This window comes from Lates calcarifer, linkage group LG9 (assembly GCF_001640805.2).
Source record: "Lates calcarifer isolate ASB-BC8 linkage group LG9, TLL_Latcal_v3, whole genome shotgun sequence".
Classification (NCBI taxonomy): Eukaryota; Metazoa; Chordata; class Actinopteri; family Centropomidae; genus Lates; species Lates calcarifer.
In genome coordinates this window covers 16,847,404-16,874,219 of record NC_066841.1, presented here as the reverse complement: position 1 = coordinate 16,874,219, position 26,816 = coordinate 16,847,404, and the positions used below count along the sequence as shown (strand labels likewise).

Sequence of the window (26,816 nt, the reverse complement as noted above, 5' to 3'; positions counted from 1 at the left end):
AAAGATGGAGAGCGCGAGGTCGCTAAAGCCATCTGCAACCTTTATACCTCCTAACTCTGGGAATCCTCTTCATTTACTCTCCCTCCTTTACTCTTTGACCCACCCCACTTTGCACATAAACACACACATACACGCACAAAACACACACACTCACAAACAAAGATAGTAAATGTTACAGAGAGGAGGAGTCACAAGTTCAATCACAGAGCACTGATTGAACTGTGAAAGTGACTCGGTGCAGACAGCCAATGGGCCGCGGCACTGATAAGAGCTGCTAGTGAACCTGGTGATCAATGGTGACACACATCACTGCACAAGTGTGTGTCTGGATGTTTGTGCTCCTGTTTAAACTCACCTCCCTCACCGCACTTATTAACTGCCACCCACACCCTGTCCACACAAACGTAGACAAAATAAAAAATTCTGAGTTTCTCTCCACATTGAAAGACCTACTTAGTCTTCTTCCATTTTTTAGGTTAACTGCAGTTGTCAAATTGTGAACTGTGTTTGGTAAATGAAGTGAATGAAGCGCTTTCCTTTTTTTGGCATTTCTCTCTATGTGATCACGTTTATTTCTACTTCAGTATAGTTTATCACATGTTTAATGCTGCCTGTATAATCAACTTTCTATCTTTCTAACTTTCATTCACCATCATGAGGAAATCATTTTTCTGAATATACTTATTAGATCGCATAGAACAGAACAGACCACTGAAACGTCATTGACAAAAAACAGTATTTTCTTAGTTTTTCCTACAATTTCTGCTGTTGCAACTAAAATAAGATCTGTTTTTCTCTAAGATCTCTAAGATCTGTTCATCTTTTGGCACTCTCAACATTATATGACATTTAACCTCATACAAAGCCATTCTATTGCCTAAATCTAATCACATCAGGGTCTCTAGTGTCAAAGTCCTGGTTTTGTGTGTTCACCATCCTTCCTGACCACCTATGAGTTGTGTGTATTACAAAATTGTACATGTCCTGAAACAAGTTGCCAGTGATCATAATCCAGGCAATAATTACATTTGCTTCCAAAATGTAACAATCATTTCAAGGAGACAGGGTTGTCAGACAGCAGCACAATATTCAGATTTTTATTAGATCCATTAAAGGAGCTAATTTTTTTCTGTTGCTACATAGCTGCCGTTAACATTTACTTCAGTAAACAGAGTTAAGCATTACACTTGCAGAGAGCGGTCTCCAGCAGTGGAAGGCAACACCGATGTTTTGCCGCTAGTTCTATCACTTCTTCTACTGAAGTTAGTATGCTAACCAGCTAGCCCCAGACTGGCCGGCCTGTCTCATCACTTTCCGACAGCGACTGTAGCATCCAGACTGCCCTGAGGACATAGCTCTGCTAAGAGGACATATTCTTCTTGTACTGTTAAATGCAACAATGGCTGAAACTCTTCACCAGCGATCATTACCACCACTTGCTCCTGGCAAAAAACCATGTTTGATGGCAGGGAAATCTTACATATAGGCCCTTTAACGTACTCACATGCAAAATAAGCGTAATCACTAGTTAGGATGAAAACATCACAAACTGCTTAGTATGGACAAGGTTATGGTTTAGTTCAGTGGAAATAGAGTTAGCCGACAGCTGAGCAGTAGCTCTATGCTGGCGACATTTACAATCATGTTAGGCCCCTTTGTGCCCAATAGCCTCTTATGGTGCCTTTTCATGTGAGACCTGGTTCATTTTTCAGACTGATAAATCCCTGAGCACAGACTGACAGGCTCTCTGGGAAGACGGATGGGCCTGCAGAGACTTGTTAAAAGGGGGAACCTCACCATGCTCCTTTGGGCAAAAGCAGGAGGGGGAGTCGCTCTGGGGGTCATCGCCTTCCAACTTAGCGGCATTTAAATCTTACAACCAGTCACAAAGCACAACATGTATTCATGTAGTTTCTGAGAGGGAAACCTGAACTCATATTAGTGTGTGTGCTCATATGCAAGCATGATTGAACCACAGGGGTTTTCCCTTCATGGGATGTCAGCACTTCATTATGTTTTTCATTGAGCGTTCTGCTTCTTGGAAGATGTGTTTTTCAGTGTATACATTACATGGCGGGAAGTGGTACAGATGGTGCCAATGACAGAGACCCAAGAGAATGATTAAGAGGTGGAGAGACAGAAACATGAATATCTGCAACCACGGAGCAGGAAACCCAGTCATCAGGCTTGTTTTGTGTCCTTGAACGCAACCTAATCCTGACCCAGTGTGGTCGAAGAGGATGTGTATGCATTATTTTCAAAAATCCAGCAGCAGCAGGGTTGACCAGCATGTTCATGTACCTCCTGCGGGGAAATATAGACAGAGTGTCGTCTCTCTTTCGCTCTCTGTGAGGCCTTGGCGGTTTATGTTGCTCTCACAATCCTACGTGCACAAGTCTCCTCTTGCAGAAATGATAACAAAATATATCTATTTTTACACCTTGTCACTGTAGAACAGCTATAGATCACCAGACTATGTTTCTATCCAAACAGACCACTCAACATAGATTTCTAATTCCACTCCTGCTGCACAGCGTGGCTTTGTACGGCTTTTATCCCTGTCTCAGTCCGCCCTTCCCTCCTGTTCATCTCCTCATCTATCAGCCTGTGTTGTGACTCATATATTATTGTAGCGTTAACACAGGGAAGCACCCGTTGACCGGAAGATCTGCTTCTGGAGATTGAGCCAGTAACTAAATGACGCTTCCTGTCTCCCACCCCCTATTCCCCTTCTAATGTTGCCTACAGAACCATTACATCAACATTAAAAGCCACATACTGCTAAATGATTTCTACCCACTTGAACTGCAGATTAGAGCTGTATGCTTATATAACCAACACTTAAAAACAATCACGTCATTCACGTTATAGTAAATATATTATACAGTCAACCGACTGTACCCGCACAGCGGCAGAAACAGTGCTTTTTTCCACTACAGGAACAGCCAAGGTTTGCATATTTTCCAAAAAAAAAAATTGTTTGCATGATGAACATTTTTCACATCCAAATGAATCATGACAAAACAGTTGAGGGGAAAGTACAGACTTTGTTAACAGCAAATCCAATGTGAAGCACCCTCCCTCAGCTCTGCCTAAGACATTTTGCTTACTGCCTTTGCCCACCACAGTCCCTGCAGCAGAATGCCATATGAGACAAAGGTCACAGGTCACAGCAGGTTTGCATTGAATCAAGCGCAAAATACACCCTGACACATGCTACAGATGTATCCTCCACTTCTCGCCACCAATACATCTACATTTATGTCAAGGGGTCGAGGAGAAATTTAAGTTTGGGCCAAACAGGGCGGATAATCACAACCAGGCTGGTTTAGGCCCAAAGAATGAGCGAAGGTTCAGATGATGAGGATCAAAGAAGGGGAACAATTGGAAGTTGTTGCTAAGCTTGATGTTAAATGGCGGGGTTAACTGAACTGATGTGCCTGGATAAAGCAAATCTGCCCCCTTTTCCGTAGCCTTCGTCTAGGTGGGGCCGAGCGGGAGGCACGGGTGAGCAAGTCTGCTGGGTTGAGATAAATTCAGAGGGGAGTCGATAGGAAGTGCTCTCACATCACTTCCTCTCTTTGTTTTAGCCGCTATTTTCAAGGCTTGGAATGTAGTTCCTGTCAAGAGGTGAAGGAATTCAAAACAAGTTCATTAACCTCTGCGTAGGGGAGCGCCAAGGTGGGAAAGGGCTCCGGGTGTGTTGTGTGTTGTTGTTGTGTTAGTGAATGAGTAAGACTGTGGAGAGGGCATCAGCAGGAGTTGAATGTGTTTTCTCTGTGGAGTTGTCTGAAGTCAGGGTGCAGTAACCCAATCAAGTTCAACTGGTTTCTTTGCCACTGTGTGTCGTGCGTCCTGTATGCGTCCCAGGGTCTGTGGGAGAATGAGAAAACTCGAGCACCACACCCTCTTCACATCCTGTGGCAGGCCTGTCCTTGTGTGTGTCTCAGGCTGTGGTCCAGAGACATACCAAAGCCCTGCAGTCCCAGCACACTGACATAAACACTGACCCTTAAAAGGAAGCCTGTGTGAATGTGAGTATGTATGTAGCTGTGTGTGTACATGTAGCTTGCATACGCCTGTGTTTAAACTACTATCAACTTCATATGTAAGATGCACAAGTCACATTTTATTGTGTAGTGGTATTCCAGGAACTCCTGTGTTGTGCTCAGTAAAATTACTACTTTAGTCAATGGAGTCTGGTATAGACATATAGCAGTACTTCTGGGTAAACAATAATGATCTTACTCTTTAATAAAAAAGGTCTATCTCTGTAGGAATCATATCCATAATGTTGTCACACACTTATAATAACAATCTGAGCAGTTACTTTGACATGGACATTTGTCCACTGGATTACATTGCAGCAGCTGTTGGTGGTTGCCAGGTACACTGTTGTTGCTCAATACTGCAACAATTCCATAGATCAATCATTTGCACTCAAAAACATAGGAACATAAGGCTCAGGTTAAAAAATGCTAGAGTTATCCTCTAACTTTGCTCCCATTAAACCAAACTTAATTTGGCTGAACAAATATGTTTCCACAGCTTACCAATACCTGACGCTTCCATTGTGTTGCATTGTTAAAGACAGGATGTAAGTCATGCCTTGACCACCAGTTTGTCTACAGGCTTTTATTAGTAAGTGGGTATGTCTCTCTGGGGACATCTCTGTGATGCCCAGTTCTCTGCACACAGACATCCGGAAATCCACCGCTTTTCTCCAGAGAGGACCTCAGTCCCGCTAATGACTCTCTAGGAAGCTGCAGTCAGCAGCAGAAGGATTTGAAGTTGAGTACAGCAAAGTTTTTCCAAATCTAGTCTGACGACCTCTCAGAAATGTGAGAGAGATGAATTCCTCAACTTTTGGGCTTGTTGCCCCGTTAATACGAAGTGCTGTGTATTTGCAGCCACTCATCACAAGATGAAGAGTAGAGAACAGTCTTAAAAATAAACATAATTCTGTTGTTCCTTCTTGTTTTTTTCCTTCCGACCCCCAACCATTAGTGTAAATTTACACCCATGCATGTAAATAAATCATAAAAGGACTAGTTTGGGGATTTTGGGATACTCATTTTCATGAGTTAGATGGGAATATTGGTGACTTACGACTGAATATGTAGCTACAGCAAGGTGATGGGGTGCTGGTTGTTTTTGGATTTTTGGACAGAGCCAGGCTAGCGGTTTCCCCCTGCTTCTCCCCATTCTTCATGCAAAGCAGCTGCTGGCTGTAGTTTCAGATTTACCAGCATTGACCCTCTCATCTAACTCTCAGCAAGAAAGCAAAAATGTCTATTTCCCAAAATGTCAAACTGCTCCTTAAGAGACCAAATGACACATTAAAGAATAAACTCAGGTCTGTTGTGCACCACAACATGTGGATGCTTTTAGTCTGGCAGGGTTAAATGCATTTGTACTCAAATCTTTTTATGACAGAGGAACAAAAAAGAGAAAGAGGAAAAAAAGAGAGAAAAAAAAAAAACAGATTCAACCCTAACAATTGTTTTGCTGATGGCTTGTTTATCTTGCATGCAAGCTTTGTCTGCCTTCCCTTGTTTTATCATCCTCCCTCATCCCCATTTATTTCTTAATGCCGCGCCGTCCTTACTTTTTCTCCATGGTCATCTCCTCTGTGCCATCAGTGCTGTGGAACTGGAGACAGATTGTTGATAGGGCAATGCCACTCACACTTTGAGGGCACATTAGGGCCCCACTGCTAATGTCTTTGACATAGTTATGAGAGCGCCTTGCCTCATAAAGCCTGTGTGCAGCAGCGTGCAGTAGCTGTAAGCCCCATCAGAGAGAGGCCCATTTGTCAGGCTTGTTTACTGAAGCACTTTGCTGCTGTGCATGCTGGGATCATCGGAGGTTACAAGGTCACGATTTCTATTTTCATGCTCTCTTATTAAAATGACTGACAACGTTAGGGGAGCAAAGCAAAAACCATGGGTATATTTTTTGAGTGTTTCCAATCTGTGGAGGTACAGGATCTGATGCCCCTTGTGTGTTACCCCCTCAGTTCACCAGGCACATTCACAGAACAAACTGTCACTTTTGATTTGCTCCGATGTGCTCTCCATAGCTACAGTGAATAATCACATTTATACTAAATGGATGTCAAGGACAGTGGAGTTTTGGATCTCATGTACAACTGGAGACAGACAGGAGATCAAATAGCTGTAATGTTGAGACTGTTGCACAGTCTTCCTGGGGTTCAGCTGTGGTTTGACATAAATCTCCTCCAGATTCTGTCTGATATACCATAACTGCGTCTTGGCCATCTGTGCTTAGTTAGGGAGCTAGATACCTTTTTAATGAACCCATCATTAAGAGTTTAGGAGAAAGTAACGGCTTTGGGCTGGTATTCCCTCTCTGTGGTCCACTGATGCCTCCTCCCCCTACAACAATTCAAGCAGTACTGCACTTCATTACAGCGCTGCATTGCAGGACTGGGCTCTCCACACAAGCTGTGCTACTCCACGCTAAGGCAAAAAAAAAAAAAAAAAAATCAATTCACCACATCAATGAGAATCAAGTTATAACCTGACAGAAAAAGCAGGGTGGGGTCTCATACACAGAGCTGGATTCTCATAAACCTCTCATCAGCACAGGGAGCCATGCTGCTCCTCCTCTGACAGCAGTTCACTCTTAACTTACACACCTGCATTTTACATTATATGTTCCTACTTTTCTTTCACAACGTGAACATCTGAGGGGAAACTGAGAAAGAGGTGCTGCCTGCTGAAAGCAAAGTAGGCTAGAATGCCTTTGTTTCAAAATGAAACCTCAAAACATACATACATATAAAATTTATATGCAATCATGTTGTGCAAGGAATGTTAATATTTTTGGTTATAAAAGGAGTGATAAGTAACACAAGAAGCTGCTGAAATTTTTCTGACAGACAAAATTTTGTGACCATTTTAAAAATATTTACTTAACATGTATAAAGAAAAGTTGTTTTTCTCATAGATAGGATTACGTAAATGACCACCAGACTGAACCAACACATGGAATTCGGTCGCAATGCCCTGTGGACATGGCCTTCCTATAAAGGACCCTCACAACTGCAAAAGACACAAGACAACTTTGTGGTTGTTTTTTGTCTCTTTACAGTAATTTTGCATCTCTTTGTGCTCATTTTATGTCTTTTAACTGGACTATATGAGTTTCAAACAAGACATATTGTCACTTCATACAGAGGCTCCAGCCCAGAGGCCTCCTGACCTTTCAGGCCCCTGTGCCTGTGCCCTGTAGGTCTGCCCTAGGGCACATTCAAAAAAAGCTTGATATACTGGGAGGTTGCCATTCAAAGTGAATGGTTTCTATTCCCTTTCCTGCAGACACTGAGCAGATATCCATGTATTTATTTAACTGTGTGTATTTGCAGCAGTTTAGGTGAAAGTAATATATACAAATGAAAGGAGAAGTTACACATTATTTTTCAGATTAGCCTTGCAACAATTAGGTAAGTTGATTAATGGATCCAGAATTCTGATCATCAATCGATTGTTAAAAACTACTGGAATCAATATTTACAACAGATCACATGGCTACTAGTATGTGAGGTGTGGGGTGTAGAAACACACACAGTCTGCAACTGACTGGTGGAAACAGCAGAGCATTTAGCTGCTAAAATGCCAGATATTTCAGTTGCTGTAGATCAAGAACATACTTAGAGGTAGCGTGAACATGAATAATAAAAATGCTAATGTTGTTAATGATAATGTTAATGAAAACAGTAGTCACTCAAAACCCTAATTCAAACATGGTAATATAGTGGACAATTTTGTAAATAAAGCAAAACATGAATAAAAGATGCTTGTTAACAGTGAGACAGTTGTGTTGAGTAAAAGCTTGAGTCTTACTTCTTGGGAAGAAGTTGCCAATGTGTTGGGTGGTCTTGGTCTTAATGGACCAGTACTTTCTCTCCCAGAGGACAGCTCTGAAACAGATGGCTGCAGGCCTGAACAGAAACCTCCCTGATCTCTGCTCCACCCTAATGTCACTCTGTTCCTTTTGATGTAGTACCACTCCATTCGAGAGTGTGGACATCATACTCGTGTCTGTCATCAGAGCTGCTCCAGACTGGCATGCATCAACAATCCATAAAATTGAGTGGTTGGGCATCTTCAGTTGCTGCTGGAGGAGAATCACTTAGATTGAGCTTTGTACTTAATGCAGGTTTTCAGTAACAATCTCATAGGTCAAATTATCAAGAACACAATGTTGAGGATGGAAGAATAACCCAAGGGGAGGAGGGCAAGGGGGACAATCTGTGGTTAAAAGGGTCACGTGGGAATCTGAGCTGTGGAGAGTTTGGTAAAGATCTCCCACTATGGTTCATGCACTCAGAAAGAAGAGCAGAATTACAGCTATGTTGTTATGTAATGGACAATTGAAAATGAATATGTCCTACATGGGAAATTATGAACAATAAACTGGCAGATTACAATTACTTTGTAAATATAGTTACTGACAAAACTTTTATTTATGATTCCAACAACAATTACTAGCTTGGAGAAACATCAAGAAGCTGTGCTAGCAAGCCACACTAATGCTGCATCTCGGGTGATGAAAATGTTGGCAGGTCAGTTCACTGTTTGGGTCCAGCCTGACATATCGCAAATACTACTTTTGATTGACTTTTGATTTTGTCATCAGACCAAATTTTAAAAAAATATTTTGCCTCTCCCTCTCCCCACATGCTACCAAGCCTTATTTTTTACTTCTTCTTTGGTTATGTTTCTTCTTCTGTTGTTTAATGGGTGACGAGCTTGCCTTAACTTTCTGTAATTGGTCCAAAAGTCTGTCTGTCACAACCATCCACAATAAGTGTTTTCACACTGCAACAGAACTGAGTACAGCCTAACTGATCATCTTGCATGGCTGCAGAATCGTAGTCTTCTTTGCTCCAGGGAGGTAGTGCCAGTCTGTTGGTCAGTTGGCCCACTTCTTTGGTCTTAGCTGAAAAATCTCCACAAACACTGAATGGATTGTTATGGCTGTTTGTGACATTTATGTTCCTCAGAGGGTGAGCCATAATGAATTTGGTGATCCTCTGATGTTTCATCTACCACCACCAACAGGACAAAGTTTATTATTATCCAGTGAAGTAATCTCTACATTACATTACCTTTCATGGTTCCAAGATTATTTATCCTGGTGATTTTGGTGATGCCCCTGATTGTTCCTCTTGTGTGAGCCTTTTTAAAATCATTTCCAACTATATTTGATCAGATATTGAAAGTATTTTTTTTAAAAACACACATTTTATGTCTCTTTAACCATTCTTGAAATGAAATAAGGTTCTCACGCCAGTATGAATTCCCCGTTTAGTCTATTTCTGCAAAAGTTGGATAATAAGCCACAGAGGAAATCTAAGGATAACCCTCATGGAAGCAACACAAAAAAACTGTAGAATGCCAAATAATGCTGCTGACAAGCCGTCATAAAAGTTGGCAACACTATGACGAATTCAAGAGCCAAGAAATATTACATTTCTTCTTGTAACAACGCTCCTTGCTGTGACAGCTCGGCATCTAGGCAATAAATATTTGTGCGGGAACAGAACATTAAATCATTCTGGAACAGGCTGGAGAAAATTTTTCAGGATTACTGTGGCAGCACGGTGAGAGCGAACACACTTAACACTCTTGCAGCCTGAAAGAACAAATCTTGGGGAGACCTTGGACCACAGTCAACATGGCCACTGTTCCAAACATTGGCCTCAGAGAGGGAGAATTTGATTACTATGGTGAATCAGACTCACGTGTTTCTGAGAGACAGAGTTTGTTGGAATGTGTTTAACTCCCTAATCTCTCCACATTGTTGATGACAGACTGACAAGGAGAGCTGGCAGCAGGAGGACGGAAATACTGTATGAAGGAGAGGCCATTAAAAGGGACATTACAACTTGGACTTGCAAAGAAAACACGCACATAGGACAAAATTAGTCAAGGATATTTTTGGTTTGGTTGACTCTCTCAGAATTCTACAGCAGTTTTGAATGATGTATTTTTTTTAAACTACTGCCTGTTGAAATGGAGCACAGGAAGTGCTGGGACCACCAACACAAAGTCTTGTCACTTCCAGGAGGGCTGTAGATGAGAACATGCCTCTGCTTTGTCTAATGCTGAGGATGACAGGGGAGTGATGGTATGGTGACAGGCCTTGGACAACAGGATGTCCTGTTTGGCTGCACAGCATGGAAAACCTACTGCACAAAGACCCATAATATACCTCTAGTCTTGTTCCCGGGTCACTTGTGATTCAGCAAAGTTGACAGAATCTGATATAATGGTAGTTGCAAAATTTACTGTGACAAAGCCTAACACATCACAATTTAATTTAATATGGAATTTTAAAATGTAGGAACGTTGCTGCACAACTGCAGTGAGTCTCCATATCGTCATACCATCTCTGGCTATTTTACAGTAAACCATAAACACAATCACGCAACATTAAGTCTGGCTTCACTTCTCTAGACAGCAGTGCATGTTATAACCCTATTAAAGTATCAAATCTCTAAAAGCTGCAGTTACATAAAACATGGCTCATTCTGCTGATATTCCTCCATTAGTGGTGATGACTAAATCTTGACTGTGAAACACTGGCACACAACATTGATTTAAAACGCAAAGATGGAGACAAAGGGAAAAAGCTGAACTGAACTATATATTCTACCTACCTTTTTATATACTGTAATGATACTCCAGGTGTTGTGCAGCTGTGTTTTTTAATTTTTCTAAATAAAATAAAACTGTTTTTGGATATTGAGTGAACAAACTTCAGGACTCCAGTTGGGTGTTTCCTATGGCAAAGGTTGAGGGACAACTCAACTCCTGTGGCATATATGACTTGAATGAATGTCATATTATCTGATACAAGGAATTTTCAACAAGTCATTAAACATTCATCAAAGCTAGTTAGCTAGCTGCTTACATTAGCACTGATTTCCAATAAAAATTGCTTTTCATTTATATTAATTCAGCATCTACTGAGTCACTGGGAGTGGGTCTAGCTGGCATTAGCTAACTGAGTTAACTGATTTGATAAGAAATGTGAAAAGAAATGAGAGTAAAATAAAATGTGAATAAATGTAAACTGCTTCCTCCCTGCTATGGTTTTCATACCAGATACCATTAAATGAAAGAATGGTGCTTTGCCCACAAGAGAAGCATCCACACATGTCAGACATGTCAGAGCACACGTGGACACACACGTGCACACAAAAATTAGCTCAAAACCAACAACAAAAGCACTCCAACATGTGCAGAAACTATTGAAGATGCAGACAATATAAAGTCAACATAAAATGGGAAGCGCTTGTTATATTTATGAAGAACAATAACATTTAATCTGTTAGGTCGTCTACCTCTTCCTCTCACTTTTCAAGAATTCCCATTATTCCTGCACCCATCATTCTTCTTGCCATAAAACCTAACTGTGTTTACTGTAAATGTTGGGACATTACTTTCCATCTGTGGAGTCACACAGATGCACGCCTTGCACACCTGTCTACACAATACTGACTTCAAATCTGTTTTAAAATATACTGAACATTAACTTAAAACTTTTACTTTTTTGGCATTATTGTTGGGCACAGCTGCCCTCTTGTTCATGCCCCATCCAGGGTCACTGCTACTGCCCTTTAGCAAAATCTGTCAGGCCCTCTTTGACGCAGATCCGTTTCCTGTCAAAGTGAGATTTTTATTGTTCCAAGGGAGCAGGCTCCAGAATCTTACTCCCTCAGCCTTTTCCTGTTTCCTCTCAAAGAGGAAGCGCTGCTATGTTTCAGTTTTTTCCCCCTCCCGCATCTTCTCTGGGACAAATCTGGAACATTGACTGCAAAACTTTGCTTGTGTCGGCCAAGTCTTGATTTCAAAGAATGAAAAGAGTTCCTTAAAAAGAGATACCCTCCTACTTTGGTCTCTCTTACACAAGCTTACACACACACACACACACACACACACACACACACACACACACACACACCAGTGTATTCATAAAAAAGCAAACACAAATTTTGCATCCTATATTCTAATGCGCCCCCTCTGAGCAATCAGCCTTGAAAGTGTGTGTTGGTGTGTGCTCACCACCTGTGATCCCAAAGTGAAGCGTTCCCATGGTTCCTCAGCACGTAGTAGTTGTTCATACAAATACTTCTCTGTATGGAGGGAGAGTCAGACCATTGGTCACTATAAACCTTTAAATTAATATTTTCAAAATATCAAACATTAAAAACTCATCATTGCACAACAAATAGAAACAAACTTAAGCCTAAAAAATATGACTGAATATCAAGTCACTTCTCATCATAAATGTAAGCAGAGAAGCCGTCCATGTTCTGGTTCATGCCCCCTGAAGCCCAGCCACTGAACCATAAACGTACAGTGTGTGCGTGCACACGCTTGCATGCATGTTGAACTGTGTGTGTACGTGGTGGGGTTCTGCACAGACTTAGAATGACAAATGAGTCCTGGTTGTCAGACTAATCTCAGTCAAGCTCAGCTTCAAGGCAGAGGAGGAGCAGCTCGTCTGTCTTTGGTACATGATGTCAGCTACCACTGCTGAAAGCCTTTTAGGCTCACATTAGGTACCTGATCTGAACCCAGATGGCATGACCCCATCTGGACAAACCCTAAAAATCTTAACTTGACAGGGAAACATGAAAAACAGGTCTCATAAGAGGCAATTTGTCAGCTCCACAAAGCCTGACTGAGAAGGAACCAAAAAATCTTGCACACTGCAAAGGTCTGAGGACCAAGCCATAAATAAAGTACAAACGGTGTGCAAGATTTGTTCTTTTTTTCTTTTTGTTCTTTTACCATCAAATCACTAAAATGTTCATATTCTGCACTGTCTTTATCAGGAAAAGAATTTAAGTAAATTCATGAATTTGGAAACAGCAGCTAAGGAAACAACTCAGTCATTTTAGCAGCTGTTCTGTTCTGGTTGAATGCTCCAGAACGAAACACACCTCACTGATTGTTTGCTTAATTTTAAAATTGATTTAGCTGACAAAACTGGATTATCGTGTTTCTGGAGAGTTATTCTAAAGGCATGATTAAAACATATATTCTAATATCAAGATCAGCACAAACTTATTTTAATGCTTGACTGTGGTTTTTACAATTCATAAAACTGCCTCAATGAAATCACGTCCCCCCTGAGCTGCACTGAGCTACAATAGAAGCAGGCAAGCAGAAGGAGGGAAAAGAAACTTCTTCCTTATCGTGCAACTGTTTAGTTTTAACAAGCTGCAATTTAACAGATTTGATCTCACAGTGACTTTAACAACTGTAAACATGAGCCTATATGAGCCGCCATTGTGCCACCAGCTACAGTAATTGAAATACCAGTAAGCTGTGTTATATTAAGCTAGGTGTAAGGTTCAGTAAATACAAATAACCTTCCAGTACTGTGGATTCCTGCGTTTTCTTGCGGACTGCAAAGGCAGCAGAAGGCCATGAGGTGAAAAGGCCGAAGGTACTTATTGCCCCCTTTCAAGATGTCTGCGCCACAATGGGGACAGAAAAATGCTTCAAAATCAGATTCGCGAAGCGGTTTGAGCAGGATGGAGAGTGTTTGTGCAGGAGAGGGGTTTTATCAGCGGCAAACACTCACAGGAATTCCGGTTTGGGATTGTCCGTCCAATTCCTGCGTTCCACAGGAAGCCCTGCATAAAAAGCAACTGAAAAACGCCCAAAGACATTTCATTTGTCGCCAGTCGACTCACAGGGAGCACCTCGAATTAACCGCGAGGGTTTTTATTTGAAACCACCAACCCGAGCTTTAAAAGAAATGGGCACCATGGAAGAATCCTCCAATCCACCGGTCCGGCGGCTCGTGCCTATGGCCGCCGCTCAGCCTGCGCGCGCACACGCACACGCACCTGATGACCCCATACTGCGAGGGTAAGATATTTGTTTTTTATGTTTTCAACATTTGCAGTTTCGTGCTCGTGTCCAGGCAAGTAAGTCCCTTACAAGTGTGGTTTTAAGTCGATTTCCCCTTTTTGAATTTAACTTTTTTGAAAGAGGCAGAAAAGTTGGTTAAATATAGTTCATTAATACACACTCAATGCAGGCAGAGAGCAAATGTACACATACAGCTAAACAAAGCTAACAAGCTAAGCAAATGTAATCAAACTTAAACATTATATACAGGCAAGAACTGGACAACTTTCAAGTAGTGTTCCTGTGCTTTAATATAAATACTGTATGGATAATACATAGAGTTGCTTTTATGTGCATGCTGTAGCACAGTGCGTGATATACTATAACATACAGAGCAGGAAAATGTCCCTTTCATTTTGAAGATGATGATTTGACAATAAAATGCAGGGTCTGTCAACTGTAATCATTTCTCAGTGGGAATAACAGTCATGTAGCATTGGTAGTAAACTAAATCATGACATAAATACAGGCCAGGCCTCTTCTTTTTGGCTCAATATTATCGTTATCCATTCGTTTTTATTCCTGTCACATATTGAACTACTTTGCCTTGGACATAATTGGAGAGGAAAAGGATTAGTGTGCTCACAGTGACCAGAAAAAATGGGATCTTAATGGCTCTAGTTTCTAACTAAAATTTAATGCGTATTTGTTTCTTTTGCTCATAAAGAAAGTTTATTTTATTTCAAAAGTTACATTTTTATTTATAAACTTTATTTGTGTTTTATTTGTTTGTTGTTTGGTTGTTTTGGCAAAAGACATTTGTTATGACTGCAAACTTGACCTAAAATCAACATTTTGTTTTCCTTGTATCTCCTTACATGGCTGTGGCTCTCCTGTTTCCTTCAGTTTTCCTTTGACAGTGAATTAAAGGATAGGTTCACAGTTCACAGGAATGAATGTCTGAAAACAACACTCAGGCACACATACCAACATTTAAAAAGGCTTTGCATGCAGTAAGCACGCCTCCCGTATATACCAGCAATTATCAGATCTGTGAATGCGCTTACAGTAAGTGATGAAGGACAAAATCCACGGCCCTTATGACGGTATGACCTATGGAGGTTCAGCAGTGTGTCAGCCAAATCAAAGGACATCCTCCAAAGTTGCAGTTTTACTACAAAAATCCCTCTTATAATCTTCCCAGCACGGTTTGCCAAGGAAACGCTGTCTGTGCAACAAAGAGAGAATTCCATATTAAAAAGACAGTAACTTTGGAGGGTAGCCACATAGGAAGGGATGACAGGAAGGGATCTCTTAATGTTCAGATGCTTACAGCAGACACTCTGCTTCAGTTGTTTAAAAACTGACCCTTTAATTATACTAGTTTCTTTCATAAAACACCTCTGTAAGGTCGCTCTATTCACCAGTTAGAGGATAAACCCAGCTTGCAGAAGTGAATTAGTAGGTTTAAAAAAAAATCTATATAGTCTGTACCATGACGTCACGCGCGGGTCCCCCCAGTGCAGGCGGTGTGAGCCGCGGGACACCCAGCTGGAGGAGTGGGAGGAGGTCCTACCATCACCCCCCATGCTCTCTGACAGTCTGAGCTCTGAGGAGAAACCTGACTAGTGGCGGAGTTTTATCACTGGACTTTTTAAACTCCACCAGCGGAATATAACGGGACCGCGGGCGTCTCTCCACTTCCTGCACCGTAGGACTGTGTTCTGTGGGGATTCATCTCAGGAAAGCCGATTGATCATTTGCACGGTTTGTGATTATTATTGTACCCATGCATGCGTATCCTGGGTATTGGCTTGTTGTATTGGCTTGTGCGCGCGTGTGCCCCAGCATCCCCCGCGTGTTGTTCAGCGTAGGAATATGTTTTTTTTTCCTATGCGTTTCTTCCTTTATTAGTGGGGTCATTTGTTTAATATGTGTGCATGTAACTTTAGATGCGTGTACGTGAGAGTATTACAGAGATGAAGTGCTTTGATGGAGGGATGTTGCTCTTAAAACGCTGATGTCCACATATGTACAGTGCTGTAAAACAGCGCCCTCTCATGGCCAGTGATAGACGCGTGTCTGCTGAACTTAATCCTAATGTGTCAGTAGGCCAGAAATGATTTCATTTTGAAAATTCTGCAGAAACAGATACAAACACGTGCTCTGAGTCCTGTGTTCACAGATTTTCTTGTAGGTTACAAGCTTTCTTTTCTATGAATAGTAGTTTTTTTTTTCATTTTCAAAACTGAAATGGATCTGCATCCCAAAGAAAGTTTGAAAGAATTCATTTTTTTATATTTACCTAGCCCTCTATAGCGTCATAAAAGTTATGAGGTATTTTTGTATACCACACCCAGCGTTTTGCCCTGCAGCACCTTGTTCTGCAGCCAGTATGATGATGCCTTGATTGTCACACATATGCACACAAGATCACACACACACACACACACATATATGTCAAAGCGCCCCCTGTCTCCTCTCCACCGGCTGCGCTGAGAGTCACACTCGCTGTAATTTGTGAACGAACACAGGCTTTAGATGTGCAGTGTGGTGTCTCCAGGGGCCGTGCCAGCAGGGGATCGGAGAGACATGCAAGCTGTCAGCTGAGGCTTAGCATCACCTCCAGGATAAATGAGGAGCTCTCCTGCAGGCCACAGTCCCGTAACCTGCACTCACACCCGGCTGGCTTTAATGCTCCTGTTAAGAGATTTCTCCAAGGGCTTAAAAAAAAAACTAGGGAGTAGGATAGCATCAGAGCAGCAGCAGGTCCAAGCTGACCATCATGCACTCTGGAACCATTCCTCCTCCTTACAAACGGATGGCTCAGTCCTTCTCTTAATCCTGTACAGTATGTAATAATCTAATATAGTGTGAAGGGATAAGAGCATTTCTGTGAAAGGAGAGTTCTTTGTCTTGACTCAGTCTCAGAGCCCATGCAGGTGCAGGTCTATGAGAGTTCAGCCTGCTTTGTCCACAAGAACCCACGTCTGTGTATAGAGTACATAAGTATATGTGATGTATAAATATCCACAGATGTGGCTTTTTCTGTGCTCTGGCTCTTTGTGGCTCGGTGGCTCAGAGAGGTCAGACGTTCAGCGTACAGAGCCACTAAAAGCAGAAAGGTTCCGTATTTCGGCTTTGCTCTTGACTCTTGTGAAAGTTGCCCAAGGCCCAAGGATGCATCCAAACATCTGCCTAGCAACATGTTATCTACTGATGGGGCCCAGCATTTCTTTTTTTCTTTCTGTGTAGAGAACATTAACTTCACATGGATAGTTGTGGTCTGCTGCTGAGATTAGCACACAAATCAAAATCTTTGGTTTAAAACACAAATAAAAACATGGGTCGGATCTTTACTGCTGGTCATAAAAATGTTTTAGACTTGAGGACGTAGTGTACCTAAATATACTACATCTACCGGCACCCCCCGGCGCGCTCTGTTTTATGACCTTTAGAATCACTCATGAGGGAAACAGTCAATCTGAGAGAAAAATGAGGAGTTTAAAACTAAAAAAAAAAAAAAACCTAAGCAAGAGCAGGAAATGTTAATAAAAAAAACTAATGTAATTCAACTGTTGGCTGACATTTTAATTAAAAGAAAAATACGACTGTGGAGTAACCTTCTCCATGCTTGTTTTTGACCGCCCACGACAGAACAGTGTCTCTCTTTTTTATAGACCCATATTGTGCAGCTCAGATTCATTCCTGGCAGTTTCAGCCAGTTTTTCATTTCTCAGTGTGACGTGAGGACTTCCGCCTCTTTCATTTTAGGGTTCAGGAGTAACAAGTCTGCTCTTTCTCACCCTCTTACCTCACCTGCCCTCATCAGCCGCTAATGGTAAATGACAGAGCTCCTGTGGACGGGTGGTGGTTAACGCTTTCTACCCAGATTTAATGCGCGCTGTTGCTTTTTGAAAAGGAGTGGTCTGGCCAACTGTGTGTGTGTGTGTGTGTGTGTCTCTGTCTGCTCTCACAGACACGACACAGCTGACACTGACAGTGCTTTGGTCCATCCCTCTAGTGGTCTGCCTCTTCAAAGGAAATGAGTTTTGACCTGTGGCTGCAGAGGAATGAACTGTATTCCATTCATGTTTCCGCTCTGAAACTTTTGGGATTCGTCCCCATTTCTTAGCTCAAGTCGATGCATGATGGAAAAAAAAGTGCAGAATCTCCTGTCCTACTACATAACAATCTCACGTCTCCTCTCCTTACAGGTAGCTGGAGTCGTCCTCCTGGAGGGAAAAAAACGAACACGAGGAGACGTTGGCTGCTGTCCACGACCACCCCTCCGTCCACCCACCCGCCCTCCCCCCCACCTCCTCCCCCATCATCCTCCTCTCCTCTTCCCTCCGACTGGCACAGAGAAGAGAGTGTGAGAGCCCAAGCAAGGGAACGTGGGAAAGAGGAAGACAATGTACCAAACGCTGCTTCTCTCCTCCTCCCTCTTCATCCTCCATGTGATGGGCAGTCCCCAGTTCTTCGCTCACCACGGGTAAACGGCTCGCTTCATACTCTTCCTGTGTTTATTATGGCCTGTCATTTATTTAGCGAGGTCTTTCGACCACAGATCTTCACCTCAGCTGTCATTCGGGGTCTGTTCGACTTTGCATTCCTCACCCACTGCGAATGTACACAGATTGGTCAAATGACATTTAAACATTTAAGAGTGCACTATCTCAGGACCAAAACTCTGTGCCCTTTGTCCTAGACTATTAGACACACACCAGCACGGGGGAGTCTGAAGGCTCATGTTGTCATTTTCAGTTGATTTGCACAAAGACCAACATAAACCGAAAGTTTAATGAAAGGTCAAGTGGAGCCAAAGAGGTCAAAGATCAACTCTTAACTCTGACACATTCGGGAGTGATTATGTGGGTTAGTCAGGAGCAATTAGCCTTCACGCCAACTTTTGGTGACAAGCAGAAACTTTGAGGCTTTAATCTGGACTTTTTCAGTCTTTCTGAATCAGATAGGAGCAACTTAGGGTCCAAATATCTCTGTGGAAATAATGTAAACATTGTGAGCAGTTAAACTTCTCGTCTAAAACCAGCTCAGCTTCAGGTGCAGATGCCACTTGCAGCCCAAAGTCTGTATTTTCAGGTCAGTTTTAATATTCGATCTCATGTCTGCCTCTTTTTCGCAGGAGGAGGGTGTGCGGCCAGGACCTCCGTCACGGCGTTGTCATGGCAACAGAGTCCTTACGTCCAACCGGTGCACAAGCCCTACATCACCCTGTGTCAGGGACATCGCCTCTGCAGCACTTACAAGTGAGACACGCCGTCTTCGCGTACCAAAGCACAACTACACACTCCTCGACAAATGAACAACAAAACCAGACGTCTTCTGCGTTTTTCGTCGGCTGAGCAACCGGCTGAACCGCACACACAAAAGCATTTACTTTACATGAGGGCTCAGGTCATCACGGTGTCAAAAGAGTTTTCTAATTAAGCCATGATAAGATGTTTGTTTAATTAAGGGGTAAACAATGCTTGACATGTTTAGGAAGGGAAAGGGTTAGGAGTGAAGTCATAAATAGATCTAGACTGCCTCACACACACACATACACACACATACACAAGTATGTGCACAGAACTGGGTCATGGTGGCACATATTTGGGTGGAATCTAAATATCGAGTACTTTGTGTAACTACGGGAAATGAACTGCCTGCCCGCAGAGACCGTGGTTATGTTTATTTTGGACCGCGTCTCCCTCCATGCGTCTCCACGCACTCTCAATCTCTCTCCGGCTCTGATGCTTTCTAGATCCCCCTTAACATTCCCTCCATTTTAATCCTTTTTTTTTTTTAACTCTTCCCTCGCCACCGAAGTTCAGTTTCACTTTTGGGTATGTTATTCTTTTGCTCACTGTGAGGGCAGGTCTCAGACAATTACAGGCGCCTGACTCTGTGGTGATTCTCCTCACTTTGATGAAATAATTTCTGTTTTCAGAAAACACACCTCTCATCACTTTCACTTTGTTTTCAGCTTTTGCCCTCAGTTTATCACACTGCGTCTAAACTAAACATACCAGAGACTCAGCAGGCTGCGGCAAAATCTCAGAACTTTTAGATCTGACTTTGCATCTCTTCTCCTGCCCCTTGCTCCCTCCCTCCCTCCATCCCCATCTCATCTCTGACACACTCTTGGAAGTCAGTGGTCTGTGGTTTCAATATTACAAAATTCCTTTTCTTTCATCAGTGTTCTTGCAGTCTGACAGAACATGGAAAAGGCTGGATGGGTTCGACCACATACATGAAAGCGATGACTTTTGGTGACACATCAATAACCAGAAAACCCCTAACTGCTGTGGGTGTCTGTGTTTTGTCTCCACAGGACCGTGTACTCGGTGGCGTACCGGCAGGTGAGCAGAGCGGTGTCTCCTTCGCATTTCTACCCAGAGTGTTGCCCAGGCTGGCAGAGATTTCACTCTCACAACTGCAACCAAGGTAACCTGAGGAGATATGTTGCAGGGTTACGTGCTGATCCGTGCCCTTATTACCTGCACCTTTTTACTGCAGAAGCTTTTCACACAAACTGAGCTTAGCATAAAGACTGGAAGCAGGGGGGGAAACAGCTGGCCTAGCTCTATCTAGAGGTACCAACAGAAAAAGATTTTAGTGTTAAAAAAAAAAAGAGTTGTGGTTTCACGGGTGGCTAGTAACTGGACTGTTTGTCAGCCAGCAAAAACTGCAGGAAGTCACTACTCACAGCCAAGAAATATTTCAGCACAAAACACCCGGTTAGACCACGATCTGTCAGTTTCACACTTAGTTGTACAGATTAAACTTAAGTTTAAGCTTTAGAGGTGCTGGTTTGGCAGATATTGCACGGCTAAACAGAGCTAGCCTAGTTGTTTATGTATATGCTAAGCCAAGCTGCCTGTAGTTTCATATTTAAAGGACAAATGTAAGAGTGGTATCGATCCAATCATCTTTTGGCATAAAAGCAAATAAGCATATTTCCCATAATGCACATCCAGCCAAGAACTAGTCATGCACATAACTCCCAGTGAAACCGCAACCATCCAACTGTTCCTTTCAAATGTGTCTTACAGCTGTGTGTGGACAAGCCTGTGTGAATGGAGGTACCTGCTTAAGACCCAACCAGTGCGCTTGTCCGCTAGGCTGGACGGGCCACCAGTGCCAAACAGGTGAACACACACACACACACACACACATATTTTACCTGCAAGGCCGCACAAGTTCTGTGTGCATATTCACACACACACATGAACCAATGTCCTTGTCTTTCCCTGTCTGTCAGATGTGGATGAGTGCGGCGAGCAGCGGCCGTGCGCCCAGGAGTGCGTGAACACAGCTGGCAGCTATCGATGCGCGTGCAGAGACGGCTTCAGGCTCGCCGGGGACGGTCGTTCTTGTCAAAGCCTTCCTCCTCCTCCTCCTCCTCCTCCTCCTCATCCTGCCACACCTCCCTCTCCCACCCAGACCAGCCAGGCAACAGTGGGTGGTCACACTGATGCGGGTAAATGAGCAGCACAGAAGTGCATGCGTGACTTGACATAGCATGATTTTTGTGTCCTGCAGCAGCAAAGTGTCTGGGGCGCTGAAGAAAGGAACATAGCCAGCTTCGCGGTCCATTATTACTTTTGGTACGCGCTATGCCACTCTCAACTCGTACCGTGAGTAATAATGCACTGCGACTGGTGCCGACTCCAGACAGATGTCTTGTGGTCTGGCCCCCATGCGGTGAGACTGGGACCAGTTGGGCTTTGATAATGATTCAGTTGACTCCTATGAGTCCTGTGAGTAAAGCAAGCATCTGATTCTAATAGAGCTCCCCTGCTAATACAGACATATTTTTATCCCGCACACTCCATTAGTTTCCCTAAAAATGTTGCAATGTTGTCTCTCACCATGAAAAAGTGGATTTTCGTTTGTGTGTGCTGTTGTATCTTAGCAACAAAATAATACAACCTCCCTTGTCTAAAAATGTGGTCACTGACCTCAGGATATTCCTTTTTAATCTTTATCCTGTGTCAGCGTTATTGCTCTTTTGGGGATTTATGCAACATGAAACTTTACAGAAGACTTATCCTGATTTCTCCCCAAATCTTTTGAATCACTGTGAATCTGAAGGGGGATACTGTCTCATGTATTGTCACAAAAAAAAAAAAAAAAAGAAATGTCTCTGTCATATGTTTGCCAAATTTCTTGGGCTCTGCTCCAGACTCATTCCAATTTATCAGTGTTTCTGCGAGGAAAAAACACTAAATTCACACAAAATGAAACTCCTCAGCCGAAATGAGACCGTTCACCCCCCCCCCCGTGACTCTACATGATATGGATTGATGAGAGTCTTGCAAGTACTGCTGAGTCATCACGAAAGAGAGAAAAACAATAGAAAAAGGGAATAAAAAAGCTGCCCCCCCCCCCCCAAAAAAAAAAAAAGCGAGAGACAGATCTTTCTACTTGGTGAAAGCGATGTGTGGGAGTGTGTTCAGTTTCGCTGCTCAGATGCAAAAATGCAAGGCCAGCAGAGATGTTTTGCTTGAGGCTGCATTCCTTTATCAGTTCGTGTGCACATGTCCGACGGATGTTGAAGGAGATCGTGAACATAAACACAGGTTTAAACGTCTAAAAAAAAAGTAGAGCTGTGGCTCTGACCCCGCCGAGCTGCTGTGGAGGAGTGTCGGACTACATTTCTGTTTCTCCATCTTCCTCTTTTTTTTTTTTTTTCTCCCCATAACGTCTCCTTCTTTTTCACTCCGCTCTCACTTGGCCCGCACTTGTGTTCTCATTCCAGCTCCATCAACCCTGTCTGCTGGGGGTCATCGCCAGCTCCCCCCTCCACACCCCCTTTTTCCTCCCCCTCCTCCTCCTCCTTCTCCCCCTGTTTCTCAACTCATTCCTGCCTCAGTAATGGACCACATCTGGGAGAGATTGAGCCACTCTCTGTCTGTTTTTTTGCCGAAACACGGCCCAGAGAGCGAGGGGGGGGGGTCGGTTCCTAATTCCGCATCCCGATCTGGGTCCTACTCAGCCCGGGGACATTCCCCCTCGGACGGGTGGCAGACAGACGCTTCCCCCATCCACCCGTAAACCGATGCGTGTTCGCAGGAGGATTGACTGATCGCCCATCTATTTTGAGTGACCTCTCATTCAGCTTGTGTATCGGCTTTTTCAGCCGTTCCCATATCCATGATTTCCCCTCTGTGCCCTAAATCCCCCCCCCCGGGCCGGTCTGCAGCTCTGCGGCCCTCTTTTTGGTTTGTGGTCTGGAGACGCTGCGGTGGCCATGAATCATTCGAGGAGAGCGATTGATGAGAACAGGATGCTCTGAGGAAGCTTATGAGATCAAAACTTAAATCTGAGAAAGAGGATTAAACATACATCATGTTCGCCTCAGTCACTGTCCTCTGATGTATACGTCTGTATGGTTTGCACAGGTGGAGTGTTCAGCCTGGTGGAGAATGTGACGGAGGAGGTACAGACCCTGAGGAACAGAGTCGAGCTCCTGGAAAAGGTACACGAGAAAACAAGCGAACACATGTTCGAACACACACGCGCGCACACATAAAAGCCACCTACCCTGATACCTCCCAGCCTCGCTCACCATGAACACCTCTGCTCTTTTTGTTGCTGCTATGATGTAAAATCACCAGAGATTCTTTAAAATGCCAGAGCTGCTTTTTAAAAATTTAATGGGCTTTATTAAAATCCCGCTGGTGTTTAGTGAAACAAGCATAAAGGGTAAATGAAGATTAGTTGGTGGAAGTATAATTATTTTTGTTTATGAGGTGAGTAATAGTCCTTTTCTGGAGCGATCTTCCCCTCTCCCCTCATTTCCTCTCCTCTCTTCCTCACCCCCGCACAGAAGTTGCAGTTGGTCCTGGCCCCCTTCAGCAGCTTCTTCCCGCTCTCGTTGGACGAGGGCTTGTCGGAGAAAACCACCTTGCTGTCCCACTCCTTCCAGCAACTTGACCGCATTGACTCCCTCAGCGAGCAGATTGGCTTTCTGGAGGAGCGCCTCGGCACATGTGAGTGACCTTTGACTGTACAGAGCTGAGAACGTAGTGCTTAGAGGAGGGAAAATCCATTATTTAGTTGAACACCACTGGAAGTTTGTGTCCCAGGAAAAGCAGGATTCCTACTTCTTCGAAGAGATTAGAGCCCAAGTGCAACAGATGTCCATTATTCAATAAAGTCAAATGTACTGAAGCCAATATTAGTAAAAATCCAATAACATAATAAAATCTTGTGTCTGTAATGCAATAATTTTTTTGGCTATGACATAATAGCTAAATGGTACAATCAGAGTAGATCAAACTGTAAGTGTAATGATACATTAGATTAGAAGATTGATTGGAGATTGACTGAGAGAGACATTAATGCTTGCACTGAATTTCACAGTAATCCATCCAATAATTGTTGAGACATTCACTCAGCACCACAGTATCAGCCTCATGGTGGCGCTAGGAGAACACCACAGTCATTAGAAGTCATCGTCAGGGAACCGTGAGATAAGTTCTTGGAATTCCCATTTGCATATCTGACATCCCTACGTGGAATCCTGACCCTAAGTTTGATGAACTCCACGTTGGAGTCTTCAGCTTCTTGTTACATTCGATTTTTATGACATTATGAGCTTTATCACATTTGGTTTTATTACATAATGTTCAATTACTGCATTTTGGGACTGCAGATGGTGAAGTTCCAGCTACGCTCTGTTAGGATTACAGTGGATACTATGGAATCAGGATGGTTTCAATATAACTTCACTGAATTTTACAGTTGCGGTGTGTGGACATTGGATAATAATTTTCTGCAATAACTTTCTACTCTTCTCCCCTGCAGGTTCTTGCCAGGAGAATTAACCACAGAACATGGCCATCATTATTTTCAGACATCTCCCGTGAAGTTAGTAATGACCCGAACCTGCCAGAGATTGAACGCACAAGTACAGCTGGTGTGTGTAGGAGAGGGGTGGAAAGCAGACACAGCCTCAGCCCTTGTCATGCCGTGACGCAATCATGGCACAGATCATCTGTGATTTTCACTGTTCCCAACAGCCTCATTTACTTTTCTCGTTGAATCACCGTCAAATTCTTCAATTTTTGTAACAGCGCCTGCGGCAGGGTCAGTTTCACCATTGCATCATCCCTGTAACGTCAAATTCAAACCCCCCTGAGGGTCAAAGGTTAAAGTGGCCACTTTGTTTCTGTGTTTGTTTTGCATTGGTGCAGCTGTGTCCTCTGTCTGAGCCCCACACTGTCCTGGGGCAGACATGGACATCTGTATTTATCTATTTAAATTATGATTACTTTTAGTCATTTCTCAGTGCTCCAATAGACATTTTTACCTAGTTTTATAACATTTTGTAATAAAAAGTCTTAATCAAAACATGTTGTGTGCTTACTAATATGAAAGGATCACTGAATAATGTTCACAAATACAGAATCGTGCCTACACAAACTCCACTAAGCTGACACAACACTGGATGTCTCCTGTTGACCTCTCCTATGTACAGTATGTTCTCTGATCAGCAGTGATCAGAGAACAGCAATGAAGTATTCAGATCCTTTACAGGAGTAATAGTATCAATACTGCAGTGTGAAAGTACTCCATTAGTTAAAGTCCTACATTCAAAGTGCTTAAGTATTATCAGCTAAATGTAATTCAAGTATCCATCCATCCATTATCTATACTGATAAGAGAAACAGAGAAGCAGGGTTCACACTGGCCAAATCGCCAGTTTATCAAAGGGGGGGTAAAAAGTAAAAATCTTCATTATGCAGAACAGTCCTTTTCGTAGTGTTTTAATATATAACATTATTACATTTTTGTACAATTTTATATGATAATCATATTGTTTCTTGTTAATATAAGTCAAAAATCAGCCAGCCTACTGATCAGCTTGAAAGAAGACAGAATAAGGAAACGCTGCTTTAAAATGAAGAAAAATGTCACCTTGTACCTGAAGATTTATAAAACTAGCAGACTCCTATTAAACATATTATTTATCTCACTGCAAAGGCAGATTTTCTTCACTTGTTTTAAGAAAATAAAACTTTTTCGACTCAAATTACTTGGTAAGGTGAAGACTTTCACAGTGTTAGGAGTATGCACAAAAGTTAGAGCAACATTATGTAACTATTTTATCTTTTAAGTAACAGCCTCAGAATCAATTTGATGGTACGCTGACTTATAATAGGGAGAATTGTGCCTCTAGCACTCCCACTGCTCACCCTGGACACCTCGTCTTGCAATGTGTAACTTCGGTGAGCGGGTATGATCTAGTCAGCATTTTAAACTGCCAGAATCATGTCCAGCAAGTTAAAGAATAAGACCAAACTGTAGATCAGCTAAAAAGCGTTTATCTCTGATGTCCAGCGAGGAAACTTTGAAAATATCAAGAATTATAAAAAGAGTTTGGTGGACTTTGTTTTCTGTGCATGCAAACCACTTAACAACTCAGACTCTGAGCCCAGCAGAATTAATGAGCACTTGTGGCTGTAGAGGGTGCTGTTGCTCAGTAAAGTTACATATTGTTGCTTTAATCTAGCAGCAAAAAAATAAACTATTTTACTCTGAAATGACATAGAGTATAAGAAACTGAAAATGAAACTGCTCCAATAAAGTACATCTATACTGTACATAAGTGGAGCACTTGAACAAACGTATGTCTTTCCATCACCGTCTTTAGTATAAATCACAGTGGAAAGCAAAGCAGGCATTTCAATGCACAAAAACGTAAGAAAAAAAAGAATGAATTTTTATTTATTCTTTTGCAAGGCATTCACGTCTACCCAGAATAGGTGAAATCAAGAACTCTACATCATCAATATGAACCAGATACTATAATGGGCGTCTATACCATGTGTGCATATTTACACACATATACAGTGGGGGGACCACACACATACAAGGCTCTGCAGGATGTCAGCTCTGTTT

General features: G+C 42.6%; 1 protein-coding gene across 1 annotated transcript; it reads left to right on the top strand.

The window, feature by feature from the left end:
• The first annotated feature begins 13,709 nt into the window (after positions 1 to 13,709).
• Positions 13,710 to 25,265, top strand: egfl7 (EGF-like-domain, multiple 7). The gene is given in 10 exon segments (XM_051072990.1): positions 13,710 to 13,919; positions 18,119 to 18,396; positions 19,048 to 19,102; positions 19,104 to 19,171; positions 20,239 to 20,351; positions 20,960 to 21,055; positions 21,169 to 21,387; positions 23,312 to 23,388; positions 23,740 to 23,902; positions 24,720 to 25,265. Coding segments are annotated over 9 exon segments (891 nt in total). The 5' UTR covers positions 13,710 to 13,919; positions 18,119 to 18,316; the 3' UTR covers positions 24,740 to 25,265.
• Positions 25,266 to 26,816: the final 1,551 nt, after the last annotated feature.